Source organism: Lagopus leucura, unplaced genomic scaffold, assembly GCF_019238085.1.
Source record: "Lagopus leucura isolate 7727_CA_CO unplaced genomic scaffold, USGS_WTPT01 Super-Scaffold_702, whole genome shotgun sequence".
Taxonomy (NCBI): Eukaryota; Metazoa; Chordata; class Aves; order Galliformes; family Phasianidae; genus Lagopus; species Lagopus leucura.
The window spans coordinates 10,869,701-10,889,318 of record NW_024962254.1 but is presented as its reverse complement, the minus strand read 5'-3'; the positions used below and the strand labels follow the sequence as shown (position 1 = coordinate 10,889,318).

Sequence of the window (19,618 nt, the reverse complement as noted above, 5' to 3'; positions counted from 1 at the left end):
GGCATGGCAGTAAGTTCCTTGAAGAATAACATTTTTGGGCATACAAAGGATGTTTTGAAGCATTGTTGCGCAGCGTCACTGAGAATGGATAAAATGTAAAGCTGTTCGAATAACTGACTTGTATTAAATAGTTATTTGTTAGTTAAAAGCTCAGAACAGTACTTTAGCAATAAGTCAGTGATTGTCTTCATTTCTATATAAATTATTTATATTCTACAATGATTACGCTCTGTTGGGATGTATGAAATCCATGCCAGGTTAACCTCTTCTCTTTCTCTGAAGCATAATTGTGAGTTGAACTTAAAAAACTTTGAGTTTCTCATTCTGATGTTTTTCTACAAAGATTTATTTAAGTAGATTCAAACTTGAATGTTCCTTCACTTCAAATGAATGTGTTTCCTATCAAATGGCAATACCACATTCACTTGATCATAGAATTATAGCACCATGGCATCACAGAATCATGGAATCATAGAATGGCTTGGGTTGGAAAGGACCTTAAAGATCAAATAATTCCAACCCTGTGTTGTGGGCAGGATTGTCACTCACTGATTTGGAGAACATTCAAGTAACTTACATACTGTTTCATTTGCTTGTCTTTCATTTATAATCAGTGGAGATCTATTAAGTACAGTAAGTAGAGCCAGTGTCCTACCTCTATTTCAATCTTAGTGAAGTACCTTCCTTTCTTACACTTTTATTTCTGGTAACATGTAAGGCATTCACTGAGCACTGTGAAGTAATGTACAGCCACTACTTGCACTATTTGAGTAGTTATACATGGCACACTCAAGGCAGATGAATAACTAAGTATTCACAGCTCTTGGTGATTTTGCTTACAGGAGGACATTGATTTTCTATGTGGTTTTTAATTTCAAAAGGGTAAAAAATAACTGCTCCTTACTTTCAGTCAGCAAAGTTTCATACTTTTTTACTAATGAAAATAGCTGAAAATTCATGATGCAATGTACAGTAAAGGAAAAAACAAAATGTAGGTTGTACCTTGACCATTCAAGGCACTGCTCCATTGAATTCAGATCCAATTTGCAATGACTCTGGTTCACCATTATGCACCTAAAAACAGCACTTCAGTGAATATCCTAGGGTGAACTTCAAAATTCTAACAGAAATTCTCATCTTTCATTTCTAGCCAGAATCAACTGGGATCCATCTGATCCACAAATCATATCTGAAGGCCTGTATGCAATTGCAGTAGTGCTGAGTTTCTCCAGAATAGCCTATATCTTACCAGCCAATGAAAGCTTTGGACCGCTGCAGATATCACTTGGCAGAACTGTGAAAGATATCTTCAAGTTCATGGTGATATTTATCATGGTGTTTGTAGCTTTCATGATAGGAATGTTTAATCTCTACTCCTACTATCTGGGAGCGAAGCAAAATGAAGCATTTACAACGTAAGTACAACTGATTAGACTTTAATGATTGTGGGCTGTTTTTAGAGGAAAGATGGTTGCTTGCATTGTATGTATTACATTTACTAATTGTTGCATAAGATTATAATTGTTTTTAAAAATCACTCTGTGTTGTGTTAAGTAGTCATTTTCTCTCTTGTATGTTAGTGGATGAGCTCTTAATCCTGGGCCTGCAGGACAGATCGTGCTGTGAGGGCAGTCAGCATTACAACTTCAAAGCACAGCATGGTGGCTCCTTGCAGCATGTGAGAGCTGGTTCCTCAGTCAGCTGCCACTGTCCTCTCACTGAAGCAGGCTGATCACTACAGTGTGATACACACTATAAAATACTTATCCTTTAATTCAGGCAGTTCTGTATATTCTTTCTGGCCAAAGGTCTAAGCCACCTGTCTCTCCATAGTTTCCTATGGCAACAGATTGTTCTATCTTGGGAGGAAAAAGTATACTTTTGTTATTCCATTAGTCTTTTTTCTTTTCCACCGTAAGAAATGAAGTTCTGAATTTACTCTTTCTGTCTCAGGACTTATTTGGTGTAAATTTGTTATGACATCTTATTTCTAACTGTGATTTTAAGATAAATCACTTGAATGAAAACTCATTCTTTTCTGTGCCCATTTTGTTTTGGGCTGTCATGGTATTCAAGCTGTAGCAATTACAAAGCATACACAGCCAAGAAACAAACTTGACCAAGATGGAAATTTTTTTACTAATTTTCTTCTTACTATTAGTTCACACAATAGATGAAATACCTAAAACTTCAATTCTCAGATAGAGTGCTGATAGAATATTATATACAGACAGGTAGATTCACAATTAAAAATTATGAATTTAATTTTTTCCTTAAGGATAATGCAATAAAATCCAAAATGTGCTTTGCAATGCTTCTGCATTCAGGTTGCTGGAAAATAAGATTTATTCATCAAAGCAAGAGAAAATACATCTAGAGAGGGGTGCAGATAGGAATAGATGCCCTAGATATTTGAATTTATGTCTATGTATGTATATATAATATATATTTAATATATCATATATATTCCCTCTCTCTCTGTATGTATACACATACAGATATATAAAGGAGGAATAGTAACCTGAAAAAAAAAATAAATCAGAAAATCAGTCACCATGCCATGGCTTATTATCTTTACCCTGCATCTCTGGGAATAGTAAAAGCTCAGCTTCAGGATTTCAGTGTAAAAGACACTTTTTTTGAAGAGTACTGCTTTGCAGTCAGAGAAGCTGAGGACACAGTTTCAGAATACCATTCATATTAATGGTGTAATAATTAATACCAATTTTTACCATTACGAACTGTTCATGCAATTATAATGAAGCATGTAAAGGTTAGTAATTTTTGTTATTTACGTTAACATTACAGGCAAGTATGTAGCATGTAGAATAAAGTTTATAGTGAATCACTGTAATATTCTTTTGAGACTGTGCATATAATTCCTAAACTGAATGAAATTTTTTATTGTCATTCTTAAATATTAGGAATGACATTACATTATAGAACAGCATATACATGTAAAATTAGGTAGTCAACTTTTTCTGCATAATATTATGGTGGAGGAGTTGTACATTGCGTTAACAGAAAATTTTATACTCCGTATAAAAACAGTTGCTGGCAATTTGTACATTAAGGCTCTATAGTTCTTCATTAATGTGTGTGTTCAATTTTTCCTTTTAGTGTTGAAGAAAGTTTCAAGACATTGTTCTGGGCTATATTTGGACTGTCAGAAGTTAAATCAGTTGTTATCAATTATAAACACAAGTTCATTGAAAACATTGGCTACGTTCTTTATGGAGTCTATAATGTTACCATGGTCATTGTCTTGCTGAACATGCTTATTGCCATGATTAACAGCTCATTTCAGGAAATCGAGGTAAAAATTCCATGAAATAGTTTTACATCTGGTTGTCTACATCTCCTGGAAATGCTACCCACTTGTCATCTTTTATAAGAAAAATAACACATAGGATTTTGGAATGTATTATTCAAAAATATTAATTCCAACCTTCATTTTTATTATAAAATAGCTGGAAATTGCTCAGATGCTTGTGCTTGAAGTAAGAACTAGATTGGACCAAGGAACTGCTACTGAACTGTCTTAGGGTCCTAAAAAGGATAGTATGTTGTGAGTTAGTAAATCTTCCCTATACCTTGTTGTTGTTGTAGTTACTATTCAAGTAGTGAGTAGTGTCCTTCTTGCTACAAGGATGTTTTCATTCCTGTGCCTTGACCTTGCCAGTCTGGAACACACTGTTTCCTTCTTTACTGTAAACAACCATTTCTTTTGTCCTCACAGGAACAAAACTTTTATTTATTTCTGCAGAATGGAGTTGAGCTTTTCTCTTGAACTCTACAGAGAAATACCTGAGTGTTCTGGTAGTCCAGGGGTTGACCATAAGCTGACAGTGTGCCCTCATGGCCAAGGGGTGCGTGGGCAAAAACTGAAACAAGGAAAGTTCCATCTGAACTTGAAAACTTTAGTACTTTGAGGGTGAGAGAAACTGACTGAAGAAGCATGGATTTATCTTTTCTGGAGATATTTAAAACCAGCCCAGGCACTTTTCTCTACAACCTGCTGTAGGGGACTGGCCTTAGTGGGGGGTTCCACAGAGGTTCGCTTCCAACTCCTACAATTCTGTGATTTACACAAAGGAGAAAAATAAGTGTTTTAACCATTATAAATGTTAAACATAAATTGTGGTGATGATAGATTTAATCACATTTTTAAGCAAGTGGAAGGAATTCAGGAAGAATCCCCTAACCCTTCATAAGCTCAGTTTAAAGTAGTAAAATTCTTAGCTAAAATTTTGAGACTATTTCTTCTTCACAAAGAAAATAATAGGTTAAAGAGGTGAAATAGGAAATCAGATCTCATGTTCTCATTGAGCGTTTTACATTTCTGTTAACATAGTAAATAAAAAAGAAAAATCATAAGTACAACAGAGTCCCAAGCAAATGACTACTCAGTCAAGCCCAAGAGTATGAAGTTGAATGTTGCCATGTTTTTGTTAGGCATTGTACTGTGTATTCTTAATTCTTATTACTCTCCTAGCGGGTGGGTAAAAAGTCTTTGTGATGCTGTAATGCAGAATATTAGCACTCATTCTGCATGAATCAATGTCTAAATCAAAACTCCATAGATCTTCTGAAACTGCATTATTTTAAATGTATTGATAACAGTTAAATTCATTTATATGTGATTTTCACATATTATAATCAAGCTCTTGATCTATTAGAAATTAAATTCAGCCAACTGCATTCAAAGCACACAACATTATCTAGAGCATCTTCAATACTAAAGATGCTATTAATATATATTAATAGTAATGTTTCTGTTTTTCAGGATGATGCTGATGTAGAATGGAAATTTGCAAGGGCTAAACTTTGGTTTTCTTACTTTGAAGAAGGGAGGACTCTGCCAGTACCCTTCAACTTAGTGCCAAGTCCAAAATCTTTGCTGTATCTCTTACTCAGACTCAAAAAATGGATCACTAAACCATTTATGTGCCAAAAGAAAAGCTTCCAGGAAGATGCAGAGATGAACAAGGTAATTTCATAGTACATATACTGACTACCAATTTCAAAAGATAAAACGATTTTAAGTTTTCATTATCAGCGTTGATCATTTTTTTCTGATGAAAATCCTGATCTTCTTCATCCAGACTGAAATCAGTCACTGGGTACAGGCTGAAATTCTTACTTAGTTTTTTAATATGAATATTTGTCTACTTCTATAATCAGTTAAGTTCCAAAATAACATTGTAAATGTACAGTTCTTCCTGCTTTCTGTCACAGAATCAGAAAATACTCAGCAGTGTCTGATCCAACTGCCTCCTCAGTTCTGAGGTCAGACCAGGCTGCTTAGGACTTCATCTGGTCCAGTCTTGAAAACCTCCAAGGACAGAGAGAGCACAACCTGTCTGGGCAGTGTTCCATCCAGGATGAAACTCTTGTTTCAGGCTGAACAAGCCCAGCTTCTTTAGCCTCTTCTGATAGGGAAAGTGATTTAGCCCCCCCCATCTCTGTGGTCCTCTGCTAAGTCTGACGGGTGCACTCCAACATGTCCTGACACCTGGTCATTGGTAAAGATAGGGAACCAATAATGAGTGTTGTCCCTCAAGGGTCCATACTTGTACCAATACCACATGATATCTTCGTTGATGACACAGATAGCAGGATCAAGCGCACCCTCAGCAAGTTTGCAGATAACACCAAGCTGAGTGGTGCAGTTGAAATGCAAGAAGGAAGGAGTATCCTCCAGAGCGACCTGAGTAGGCTTGGAAAATGTGCACTCATTAAGTTCATAAAGCTCAAGTCCAAAGTCCTGCATCTGGGCCAGAGCAGTTTGCAATGTCAGTACTATCAACAAAGAATAGATTGAGAACAGCCCTGCAGAGGACTTGGTGGTTGAAAAATTTGGAAATGAGCTGACAGTATGTGCTTGCAGCCCAGATAGCCAGCAGTATCCTGTGATGCATCAAAAGAGCCATGGCTAAACCATCCTGTGATTTATAGATTCATAGATTCTGTGTTAAAAAGTGGAAGCCCCATGACAACAACCCTTACTACTCTCTGATAAAAACTATCCAGCCAGAGTTTTGCCCACAACATCCTAATATTGGTAAAATATATTCTCGAGTACAGTGTTAAAATCACAGAATCAAAGAATCTTTTGAGTTGTAAGGGACCCTTAAAGGTCATCTAGTTCAAATCCCCTGTGATGAATAGGGACATCTACAGCTGGATCAAGTTGTTCAGAGACCAGCCTGACCTTAAGTGTTTCCCAATGTATCCAAAACCTTTCCGTTTCAGTGCCTTACCACCATTACTGTAAAAAACTTCTTGCTTATATCCAATCTAAACCGCCTTATTTTAGTTTGAAACCATTTCCCCTTCCTTCATTTCCCAACACACCCTACTAAAGGGTCTGTCCCCTTCCTTCTTACGGCCTCCCTTTAGATACTGAAAGGCCACTCTCAGATCTCCCCATAGCTGTCTGTTCTCCAGGCTGAACAGCCCCAGCTCTCTCAGCCTGTCCTCAGAGGAGAGGTGTTCCATTCCTGGAATCGTTTTTGTGGTCCTCCTCTAGACGCGCTCCAACAGCTCCGTATCTCTCCTGTACTGAGAACTCCACATCTGGATGCAGTGCTCCAGGTGAGGCCTCACCAGTGCAGAACAGAGGGGCAGGATCACATCTTTTGTTGTACTGGCCACACTTCTTTCAGTGCAGCCCTCTGGGTTGCAAGGGCACACTGTTGGCCCTTGTCCAGCTTGCCATCCCCTGTTATCCCATGTCCTTTCTGGCAGGGCTGTGATCTATCCTTTTTGTCCCCCAGCGTGTAGTGACAGTGGGGGTGGCCACAAGCCAGGTGAAGGACGTTGCACTTGGAGTTGTTGAACTTCATGAGATTCACCTGAGCCCACTGCTCGAGCCTGTAACAACCTTGCTAAAGTAAAAATAGATTACATCCCCAGCTATTCCTTCATCTGCAAATCCAGTCAGCTTATCACAGAGAGCCACCTGGAGTGTCAGGCAAATTTTAGCCTTCATAAACCCACACTTACTGTTCCCAGTAACCGTATGCTTCTCTGTGTACCCAGAAATGTTCTGCAAAATAACTCAATCCATTATTTTTCCAGTTATCAAAGTGAGGCTGAGTGGCCTGTGGTTGCTAAGATCATCATTTTAGGTTCTTTGAAGATGAGTTTGACATTTGTCTTTGGAGACCTTTCCCAGTCTCCATGATCTTTTTGCCATCTTTACAAGGACTCCATCTGCTCTCAGCACCCGTGTTTGCAGCCCATCAGATCTAACAAACATGCCTAGGCCAAGCTCTCTCAACTTGCCCCTGATTCAACTCTCATTCTCAGCCTGCTCTTGGAACTCCTCATCAAAGCCCTTCTCTAAGCACAGTGTCCTAGTAGGCTAATGGTGAAGTCTGAAGGAGGGAAAGCACCAAATCCCTCAGCTCTGCTGTCACTAACCATCCTGCTCCACTGAGCTACAGACCCACTTTTTCCCTGTTCAGCCTTTTCCTGCTATTTCAGCAGTAGAAGCTCTTCTCATTGCCTTTGCAGATGTCAGTTTGAGGTGAGTTTTGGCTTTCCTAATGTCTCCTTCGTGCACTTGGGCAGTGTTTTGAATTCCCGTTTGCAGCCTGTCTCTAAGCCTGTCCACTGAGAAAGCAGTTTGGTTTTATTCTAAAGCACTCTGATATTTGTTTTATACAAGCGTAGTAAAAAGCATTTGAGTTGATTCATAGCTGTATATAACAGGCTTGTTTAAAGAGTTTATAGTCAGTCTATTTTTCTTGCAGTGGTTTGGGATGAATTAATTGCATTAGGGGAACGTAGGGTTTTAGGCAGAGGTGGAAGTCTAAAGACCAACACTGTTACAACGCACTGTGGAAAAAAACTTTATAACCAACAAATGAGACTTAATATGTGGAATGATGAGCATGTGGCAACAGACAGTCATTTACAAAAAAAGTAAATAAGTTAAGAGTTTCTTATTTTGGTTGAATCAAATATATCCTTTATGTAACTTTTTAAAGTGGGTTAAAATAGGCAGCAGACTGAGCAGAGGCCTGTTCAAGGTCAGTAATTTTTGAGATGGTGGCTATAGTTTAGCAGAATGGAGTCCAGTAAAGAAATTACATGCCTCTGTGGATTCTTAGCCAGTCTGACAAGCTTCTTTCATAACAGCTGAAGAGTAGAAGTGAAAAGAAATTCATTACAATCCTAGAAGGAAAGCGTGGAGCTACAGTGTGCTTTTGGCAAGCCGCTGCCTCTGGTTAAGTTCATAATGGCTTATAAAAGCAAACACAGATGTTACAAACACTGACACCAAAGGCAGCCTTGTTTTTAATTTCAGATGTCTCATGTGCTGCAGGTAAATCTTCCAGCATTTCACAGATCTTATGGAATAGTCCGAGTTTGACAGGACCCACAAAGATCAGTGGAGTCCAACTCTTGGCTTCACGCAGCACCATCCAGAAGTCAAACCCTGTGTCTGAGAGCACCATCCAAATACTCCTTGAGCTCCAAAAGCTTGAGGCCATGTTCACTGCCCTGGGGAACCTGTTCTGTCCCAACCACTTTCTGGCAGAGACTCTTTTCCCAGTCCTCTGTCAGACCCTCCCCTGACACCGCTCCATGTCGTTCCCTCAACATTTGCTCAAGGTTTTAGTGACTCAGCATTTTTAAAGCTTTTCATTAAGCTTGATTGAAAATTGATTTCACCACTGCTTTAAATTTCAAGCAGTACTAGAGAAAGTTGACATGAGAAGCAAATTTAAACAAGAATGTTTTTTTCTAAGAGCAATGGCATATAGGCTACATTTCTTTCACACAACACACCTGGAGGGATGGATATTTATTTTTATTAGTTTTTATCATCGGTGTATTTAAATTATCTTCGCTTCAGTCTTCAGTTACTTTCGTGCAAATTTTTAATTGATATTTCCTTAAAAACATGTACTAGTTCATTCATTTATGTGACAAGCTGAGTTCATTACAGTAGTAGAATTTTTTGGAGAGGAAAAAGCCACAGGCAGAACGCTTAACAATCAGCGTAAAAATGAGGTTACATGGAAATCTTGGCAGTTTCTGCCACCAAGTGGTCAGTCAGCAGAGTACAATCAATGCGTAGTGTGTGAAGCACACAAATGTGCTTTTTGCAGGGGAAGCAAATTCTTCATTTTATTCTATTACATTATTTCCAGAAATTGTTCATTAGGAAACCAGGAGCTGAAGAAGCAAGAAGGTGTTTTTTTCTCTTTTATTCTAATAATAAAGGTGACGCTCAGAAGAATATGTATTAGTTTTCAAACTCTGAAAAACAGTGATTATACAGCGATGTGCACACAGTAGCCAACGTTTTTGTTATAAATCACATCATTTAAGTTACAACATATTAGATAAACTTATGTTTTCCAATAGATATTCAAAGCATTTAAGGTATCTTTATTCAAGCAAGAAATTGCAACATTGGCTTTTTATACATCTTTAATTCAGTTTCCATCTGAATTCAACTTAGTATGCTAGATATAAATAATAATTATTCACTATATCTCTCTCTATATATTGTACAATTGTTTTTGCTAATTTAAAACACACATAATCCAAAGAAAACTATCCTACAGCACGTTCTCGTAGGGCTTGTTTTAGCCCCTCTGATGGAGTTCTGCACAGGTATGAAGACTACCACAGTAGTTTCATACTCCCAGAACTGGGCTCTGCAGTTAATATTTTATCATACAATATCTGTGCGCAGTAATTTAACTTAATATTGTACTCATATTTATCTTGTCTTATAAGTAATGTTTCCGTTTCAGCTTGGTCAAAGAAAGCAATCAAGTATAAGAAGCTCTGATGAAATCCACTTAAACAGTTTAAACAATCCTCCAAGACAATATCAGGTAAAAAGCACTTTATTTTTGTACCCAGTCAAGAAGTTGTGCAGATCAGACTGACATCATGAAGACAGTCTGAATTTATGCCAAGCAACATGAGTCCGAAACAAGTCCATAGACTTTGTGTAGGTCAGAAATAAATGCAATAATTTGGATACAGTAAAATGTAAAGGTTTTGTTTGTTTGTTTGTTTTGTTTTGTTTTGTCTTTGTTGTCTGCCCTTATTGTGCAATATTTTACAGTGTTTGAAAATATCTTTATTTTTAGACACAGGTTGAGTTTTCAACTCCCTCAACTGCACAGTACAAACTAAGAAAACCAAGAACGCAATAGAGAATGGGAATTGGAATGGTTTTTAACTCTGACAGGGGAGGTTTAGGTTAGATATTAGGAGGAAGTTTTTCACACAGAGGGGGATTGAAACTAGATGATCATTGTGGTCCTTTTCAACCTAGGCCATTCTATGATTCTATGATTGTAAAAGAAATGCAAGAAACTCCTGATCTATTTGCTGAAGCAGCTTAGCTTATTGTGTTATGTTTCTATATTCTTATACCTCAAACACAGGAAATATCTTTCAGCCTTTATGCTTTCATTAGTTTCTTTATTTTTTGTCTCCTCATAATCTTACTGTCTATCACTGCATTATAATGATTCCGGTCATGACAAGGTGAGAGTTTTTCAAACAGTCTTATATAGACGCTGTATAGTAACAACAGTGATGCAGTGCAAAGAAACCAAGTTTGTTTCTTCAACAAGAGGATGCTGAAAGTAGTGAACACTGATACTTTTCTAACCATAAGGCAAAAACAAGTTGCTTTCTTTGCTGCACCACTGCTGCTATTGTGCAGCATCTATATAAAAGACTGTTCCAAAAAAATCTGACAAGTCCTACACTGTGAAAAGTCTGAATACAATAAAAAAATAGCATATTTTTAATAGCACAGATGTTGAAATTTTGTAGAGATAAGCAGAATCACAGCATTACAGAATCACCAAGGTTGGAAAGACCTACAAGATCACCCAGTCCAACCATCCGCCCATCACCAATAGTTCTCACTACACCATGTCCCTCATCACAAAATCCAAACGTTCCTTGAACATCTCCGGAGTCGGTGACTCCACCACCTCCCTGGGCAGCCCATCCCACTGCCTCACCACCCGCTCAGACAAGTAGTATTTCCTAACGTCCAGCCTGAAAGAAAGTAAGAAAACTTTTTAAAATTTTTCTTCTTTGCAGAAAATAATGAAGCGTCTGATTAAAAGATATGTACTGAAAGCTCAGATAGATAAGGAAAGTGATGAAGTCAATGAAGGTGAGTATGTTGATGAATTACATGTTTACTTCTAATCAGAGAATCAAAACAAACTTCCACGTGAAGGATCATTAAGGTTTTGTGAACTGATCTGAACTCTCACGCTCTTGCCTTTGGATTTGTTTATTTCTTGAACTGCTTTTTTGTATTCCTGTCCATAACCCAACATTCATCAATGGCCTACAGAATACCCACGCACTTCTGGTTCAGTGAAGAAATCCAGATAAAAGCCATGATGACTGAGAGGTGTATGGATATGTTATGCTGTCCTTTTCTTAATAGTATGACCTTCTAATGTCTGTTACAGGTGAACTGAAGGAGATTAAACAGGACATTTCAAGTCTCCGGTATGAACTGCTTGAGGAAAAATCTCAAAATTCAGAAGATTTGGCAGAACTTATAAGGAAACTTGGGGAAAAACTGTCAATCAACTCTAAAGAAGAAAGCAAGAGATAACCAAACATTTATGAAATGCAACAGAACATTAATCCACTCAAAGCCATATTTATGTTTTTGTCAAGTCTAGCTCACATTTCTATTATGGATTCAGAAATTACATCATTCCAGTTCTTTACTGCAGAAATCACATTGGCAAATCCTCTGTGGCCATGGTAAACAACTTGATATTTACTTATTCATTACCTGTTGAAGAGATAGTTTTAGAGCATTTTAATATTCAATTTACCTTTTTTAAAATGTGAGTAGAATTTTAATAAGCCCAAACATGACAGATTAAAAACATAAATCCAGACTTTTCCTACATTAATTGGTTGTTTTTCCAAATTTCATTTAATAAACAGTCATGCGTTTGTTTTAATGAAGCAGAAGAGGAACATTCTAGTCTTTTACATATTTATATCAAAATCTATTTAATTTTTCAAGCATTCCCAATTAGCAAAAAAAGGGAAAAAAAAAATAATAAAAAAAGGTAATTGCCTTTCTTAAATATGTCCAGGATATTGAAGTAATTTATTTGAGCACCTCATTGAAAGAGGTAGGTAGCAGAGTATTCAGAGGTCTTCTCTACTTACCTCTGTCACTGCTGAGGTGTCCTGAAAGATGCGTAGGTTCCAATGGGAGTTGGTGCATTAAGATGGAAATATTTTTCACCAAGCTTATTGAAGAGCTGTTGCTGAGGCCTGAAGGAAATTCCTTTAATCCAAAAAAATTAATCCTTAAACTTCTAGTTTGTTCCAAAATTCCCAAGTTCTGCTTTTATGTCTTGATGTAAAACTCACGAACTGCAAGGAAATTTGAGTAAGAGTTATTTAAGTTGGGAAATAGCAAAATATTAGGTGTGAACCCTTTGAATTCGGGGAATGTTATGCACTGGGGACCACAATTCCTCACAGTTAAACTTGTTTAAATTGTTGAATTTTGTTCAGATGTATCCACAGCAAAAGAAAACATGCTGTTCCAAAGCATAAAATCTCATGTTTGCATGTTTTCATCCCTTGTCCTTTTCTGTTTGTATGTTTGTTTGTTTGTGCTGTGTTTCCTAGGACTTCATCAATGAAAAGTCTTGCATGTCATCATCAGTATCCACCAATGCTTCCACCTTGCCCACTGCAGTACTCCCCTGTCTCTGGCTGGAGGAGAAGTAGTGTAAGCTGGTCTGGTAGTCAGTTCTGTGACTTGCCAGCTAATACCTACATGCAGAATAGTTGGCTGTTTTCTGTTTCTCCAAGTGGATGTGGGCTAAATGCCATCTCATTTTCCCCTCAGTTAATACAGTCAATAGGGTTTCTCTCTTGTAACAATCAGCAGTTCTGGGATTGTTATTAGCACTTATTATATTTCTCTTTAAGCTTGTTTAAAGAAATCAAAAGGGCTGGGAAATATTTTAACACAAACTTCAAGATGCATAACACACCTATAAAAACATGCTTAGGAAACAAGGCTAGGAATGGCTTGACAGTAATTGCTTTTAAAGTTGCTTTGTGAAACTTATTTATTGTGGAATATATCGGATTGTTTCCATGTCTCTCTTTTAGACTGGAGGTATAAAAATGTTGTTTTTAATGTTGCAGATTAGTTTCCAGCTGAATTTACTGAGAGTCCTTTCTTGAAAAACATTGGTCAAATAACTGTGTATTTTCAGGGGAAAAAAAGACTGAATGAAAACTGGTTTTGCAACCACTTACAGATACTGAGGGGTTCTGCCCTGCCTCCTGTGGAGGTGGAGTGTGGTCGGAGTCGTGCAGGTTGGTCCTCCCAGCAGTATTAACCATGAGTTGGGGGAACTTAGCCTTATGCTCAGCCCGTGAGGTTAGCCACTATTGGAGCATGTGGGACTCAGACACAGTGAACTCAGGGTTTAGAAATTTTTAAGGTCTCTTCTTCTGAGGGAGGAGAAAGGAAATGAGATTTTCAAAATCTCATTGAACAGGCTGTATTACAAACGCTGTGTGTGACTGGAAAACTATGAGCTACAAAATAGTCAATTTAATAACTTGCCTTTGATAATTAAAAAGCATTACCTCATAACCTGCTGTATTTCCTGCAGTACTCCATAGGGAATGCTGCAGACTCTGAGATGACCATGCTGGTTGTACATCAGCAGAGATGCTCTGGTTTCTGTGTCAGCCACTTTACAGAAATGAAGGCAGTAGGAATGGTCTGTGGTTGGAAGTCAGCATGAAGGTATCTATCTTCACAGTCTTTTGGCTTCTAGAAGGCTTCTGTCCATCTCCTTGAGTCAGGATTGGCCGCTGATTTTGAGTTCCCACTCCATATGAACACCCGTGGCCTGGTTTTCTGAAGCAGTGAGCACATTCTGCAGCTGCAGACTGCAGACCACATTAGAGACCCCACCGCACAAAGATTTTCCTCTTTTAAGAAATCTGTTGACCAGAACTCTGACCTGCAATCACAGTCAAAATTTGCTTTCACTAAGTATTTGGGTTCATTGCAATGCACAATTTGGATTTGCGGCCCAGTTCTGGATGATGGTAAAACCTTCAGTCTCTATAAATGCAGTGTGAGGAAGTGGCACTTAAGGAAATGTGTAATCCTGGCACTTTTAAAGGGAAGATTTTTCTTACGGAGACAAAATGGACACTGTGAATTTGTTAAGCCCAAATTTTGACTTATCTTAAAACTATAGGATCGTAATGTATATATAGTATTTCATGAAAAAAAAAATATGGATTTTTTTAATTCAATGAATATATTTTATATGTAGTTATTACTCATGGAACAATTTGTTAAATATGTTTGAAGAAGTCTAATGCCAAATGTAGTGTGACAAACATTGTAGTATTTAAAATGAGCACAATACCAAATATCTATTTCTGATCAAAAATTAAACATACCAGACTCAAAATACCTTTGTGTCGCATTGTGTGATCATGTTGGTCCATCACTGCCTCATGCAAATACTTCAAATTGCTAGCAGTGCTACTACAACTACTACTACTGCAACTACTATAACTACTACATTTTCTTGGAAGCTTCAAAGACCTTGTCCTATTTGATTAGATCCAATGTGAAATTAGCCTGCTCTGGCTGATTGTGACTGATGCTGGACATTTCTGAAGGACCCTGCATTAAGTAACAGGCAGTCTTCATCTTACATGGTTCTAATTCAGGTTTCTAATGACAAAGGATTGACATAACTTCAGTGAGGAAGTGTTTCCAGATTTTTGGGGGTGAATTATTAGGATAACAAAGTAGTCTTGCTACCTACTTGTGTTCCTTTTAATTCCTTTAAATTCACAGCTCCTGCAGCAGCATTCACATCCAAAACAGACCCAGTGTGAAAAAGTACTGGCTTTTGACATTTTTTCCCATTAATATGTCTTAAATTAGAATTATGAGATGCAATAAGTAGAACTCATCATCTCTTAGACATTCTTCTCTTTGCTTATATGAACATTACGCTAAAAATATAGGAGGGCTTAAATTGTGAACAGAATAAATAAATAAATAAACACCATAAGTAAATAATTCTAAGACAATTCCAAAATTAAGACTGCTTTGCACTGGGGTTTCTCCAATGATTTGCTTGAAGCCAAATCACGCTGAGCTTATTTGTCAAGGTGGAACACAGATACTGCAGCATGATGCTGTAATACAGGCTTCATGTATTCAAGTTTTTCAGAAATACGTCCTGAGTGAGAGATAAAGGATTTCATGCATAGATTCAGATATTCCATATTAAAATCTGCTGTATTTCATCCTATTTTAGAACACTGGGAGTCAAGCCAATGAATCATAATGGTTTTAGAAGGGGGATGCATGGGGTCATCTGATATTCTGTGCCAACTATGAAGACTTTGCACCTGAGCTCATCCAGACTTTCTTTACATGCAATGTTCAATGGCGAGATTGTGCTCCATTTGAAGATAGGCGAGTATCCTAGATGAGCCATATGTTGGACGTGGCCATTGCTTTCTCACTGTAAATAGGCCACTGTGTCTATTACTGATGTCTGCAACGAAGTGTGAGATGTCCCAGCTTACAGAAATTAGCACTGCAGTGCACTGCAGAGCTGTGAACCATCACAGATGATCACGTGCTTGAAGTGCTTGAATTACTGAAGCCAGCCATCGAGAGGGGCAGGATCTCACCTGCCACCGGAAGAATCCAACCTGTCCTCCAGGGATGATGTGTTAGTATGGTTCTTCTTTTCTCTGAGGCAATATTATGTTTTTTTCCTTCTTCAATAAAGTAACTGTGAGTAGGCATAAATGAAAATACCCACTAACTGCATCTACCCAGGACATTACAAAAACTGCAACTTTGTGTGCACTTGGTGACTAAATTCATGGTGGTAAACCAGAAACTTTACAAAAGACAGAAGTTAATTTCCTATACTTTATTACATTGTGGTAAACATCTATTTTCAGTATTATCTCTTTAAAGTCAAGTTTGCAATGTACAGTTCGATCTTGGCAGTGCTTTGGCTACAGCAGCTGTATCTTATAATTCACTAAGAGCACATACTCATGGCTGCAGTGTCCCCAAATGAGGTTTAGTCCAATGAACTCTTGCATTTTCCTGTCATAGGTTTTCCTCAAGCCTGAAATCTGTAGCTGAACATTCTAACTAATACATTATAGACAACATAACGTGCAACTGTACTCATTCACTGAACAGAATAATTCTTCTTTTTCATGTAAATCTTTAATGCTTTTTAAAAGTTCTTTAGAAAATTCCCAGTGTGAATGATATTTCTTATTTCTGCACATTTGTGTTCCTCTTAAATTTTAATTTGGTCTGTGGAAGATAGAACTCATAAATCAGGAAGTTTCTCTTCGGAAAAATGAAAATGTACGTCTTAATCTCGTTTAGAAAGAGAAGTTGGGGGAGGCTCAGGACTGACTTTAAATTTCACACTCTGAGGAAGTTAGGGAATCCCGTAGGATACAATGCTCTTCCCTGGCATGTATAACCTCGAGTAGCTCGAAATATTGCAACTGTTTTATTTCTTCCATTGTCACAATCAGGGTCCTGTTCCTCTTTCTGTTTTTGTCACCATCCTTAATGTGACATCACTGAGGTGGTCACTTCAGAGATCGCATCAGAGGTCTTTCAGTGCTTTTTATGTCCAGGAAGCTATTGGAAAAGCACCTGATTTTGCTTTAACTTTTTCAAAATTCTGCGGTTCAACTCCTTGACATTCCTTCTTTGCTCCTTTAATCAGTAGATCTCCAATCAAAGTAATTGAAAAAGATCAGATTGCATTGTCTGCAAATACCGCTAGGGAGAGAAATCATTATCAATGTGAATAGCAATGATTTTATACATTTATATGTATAAACACTTCTGTATCATATTGATATTTCATCATGCTTTATAAACAACAAGGAGTATATTCTGGTAGGTTTCTGCATTTTGACAAGAAGGGCATAATTTAAAAAAAAACTTGTATTTTAATACCAAGGGTAGTTCAGAATCACCACTCTCTCACCAGTCCCCCACCAAAAGGACAGTGTAATCCACTGCAGTAAAAAAAACGACTCAAATGATTATTTTTTTTGGATTGATGCCTTCACAACAAAAGGCATTTCTCCCATGAGCAATCGTTCATGGGAGCTGCAATTCTAACAATGCCCATTAAAGCACACACAGCGCCTGTCCCATCTGCGGCCTCATCAGTCGTTCCCCATCTTCTCAGGGTAAGCTGGGGCTCTGCAGATGGGCCAAAGCAAATCTGCTTCTGAGCAGGGAAAAATAATGAACACAGTAAATTGTTTAAAATGCTGTGCATCCTATGATGAGTTTTTATGGTGAACAGAACATAAGCACATATCAGGTTGTTATCAAACTGTGTCACAGTAAAAGATTCAAGAGTACTGTGGATGGCTGTGCTGAACAAAGCACATGTGACCTCCCCTGAGGTGGAAGTTTTATCTTCTGATTGAAAATACTTGTTCCAGAAATGACCTTCTGCTCAAATTCATCAGCATCATTTAACAGTGTGGTGAGCTTCTTCCCTCTGGAGTGAACCTTACACATTGCTTTGTGCTTTAGCTGAGGAAACCATGATTCATGATGCAGCCACGTCCCTTCAGCAGAGACTTCTATGATTCTGCAGGAGGCCATAGCATAAAGCCAAGCCCAGCTGCACCGAGAAAAATTTATCAGCATACCAGTGAGAAGAAATAAAGAAATCACTCCTACAGAGCTGATGGTTATTTTAACAGCTGAAGTCCTGTAACCACCTATGTATATTCCATGTGTCCGGGGATTTTGTCTCTTCTGTTTTAGATATTCATAATGTAGATAGCTCAGCAGCCTTTTAGGTTCCTCCTCTAATCTCCTAAAATAAAGAGAAAATTTCGGGGCACAATTTTAGATCTAAAATAGTCTAAAATATGCCATCAAAACACACTTTCAAAACAGCTCTTCCTACTGCTCAGGTAAGTCTTATCCTCTGTCACAAACCTTTAGTTGTGAACATCCATGCAGTGAGTACAGACCTTTGGCACCTTCTGCCGCATGGACTTGGCACAGACTTCTGTTGCCTGAGTGATGCTTCAGAGGTAAGTGTTGGTTTAGGACAGGGGCTGGGCACTGGCCCAAACTGTTTGCAGCTCTTCATCTTTAGAAAATGGGAGTGCCTTGGTGGGTGAGCAGTGAGGTCTACAAGGAAGTAGTGGTCTTGACAAGAACTGATGGATGTTATACATGAAACAATTCTGAGAGATCTTCCGTGCAGGGGATTTCACATCTTCAAAAAGTGCACTTCAGCAAGACTCGACACATCTATATTTATTTATGCATGTAATTCACCTAAAACTTAATATGATGAAGAATGAGGAGGAGGTAGGGTTTGTGCTGCATCCCCAGCAGCCTATCCCAACAATATCTCATAGTACTGTGGCATGTCATAGTCCTCATGAGTTTCCTCACCAGCTCCATAGGAGTGAACATATGTCTCCAAAGGCTGATAATTATTTTTGGCAAATGCTCTTGTTGTCATGCTCACTTGGAATTCAAATACATGAGCTTCCTTTTACACAGAGAACAGTATCCAAGCCAGCAGGCTGCAGTTGGTCTCTGAAAGACCAACTCTCTAGAGCAAATAATCCCTGAATCTATCAAAGAAAAAAATTGAAAATTGGAGGCAGTCTTGGTCAGTGCAAGGCTGATGTGTACATGTGTCTCCAAAAAGATGTTTCTGCTGCATACACCTCTTCTGTTATTCTAGTACTTCATTTAAATAATATATTGTTAAACATGCTCATTTAATGTTAGATTTATTGACTTACATATTTGGTTTAGACAGGAATTCAATTCCAACAGAAATAAACATATTTCAAGTCAGCATTTTCAATGTCTATAAATTTTACAGTATTGGCATAACATAGCATCTATTAGCCAATGGTTTGTCATATCAAACTTTTCCCATGCACAGCACACAACTGCAGTTAGATAAAGCCCTCTGCATACCTGCAGATCACAGGATGTGTGCCAGAAGAACACAGATGGCAGTAAGGATCCATCTTATTTAATGGCTGTAGCTAAGACAGCTCAGACTTTCTGGATGTAAATGATGTTTGAATTCATCAGGGTACAATGTAGCAGAGCTGCTACTCCAGACTTTACAGTCTGAATCAAATTCATCCATCCCAGTGGCAATGGCATTATACAAAGAGTGAATCTGCCCTCCTGTGTACCCTGATGGGATAAACTGAGCATTAGAGTGAGACTATTACTTTTACATACGCTGTTCTGTGCCATACCTACCTATGGCTGTTTGTCCAAAGTAAAGTCAGCCAGAGCAAAGGTAAAAACCACACTGAGAAGATAGTCTTCAAATAAAATCTCAGGTCTTTCCCAATTCAGGAGGCTTGGTGGGTAAGATAGAATGAGAGGAACAATTAAAATCAGGGCTGAGTTATGACAGAGTCTCTGTGGGACCATGGCTAGGCTTTTGGACTCCAGAAAGGACGATTCTAGCATATCTACTGTCTTGGTTTGTGAACTATTGTAAAT

The 19,618-nt window shown here is 38.0% G+C and overlaps 1 protein-coding gene across 1 annotated transcript in view; it reads left to right on the top strand.

Moving 5' to 3' along the window:
• The window catches only part of TRPC6 (transient receptor potential cation channel subfamily C member 6), a 94,912-nt gene extending 80,377 nt beyond the window's left edge, over positions 1-14,535 (top strand). Inside the window, exons 7-12 of the mRNA XM_042862458.1 lie at positions 1,151-1,415; positions 3,121-3,316; positions 4,787-4,990; positions 9,780-9,863; positions 11,098-11,173; positions 11,481-14,535. Coding sequence (XP_042718392.1) covers positions 1,151-1,415; positions 3,121-3,316; positions 4,787-4,990; positions 9,780-9,863; positions 11,098-11,173; positions 11,481-11,629 — 974 coding nt within the window. The 3' untranslated portion in view covers positions 11,630-14,535. The remainder of the gene's footprint in view (positions 1-1,150; positions 1,416-3,120; positions 3,317-4,786; positions 4,991-9,779; positions 9,864-11,097; positions 11,174-11,480) is intronic.
• The last annotated feature ends 5,083 nt before the right edge of the window (positions 14,536-19,618 follow it).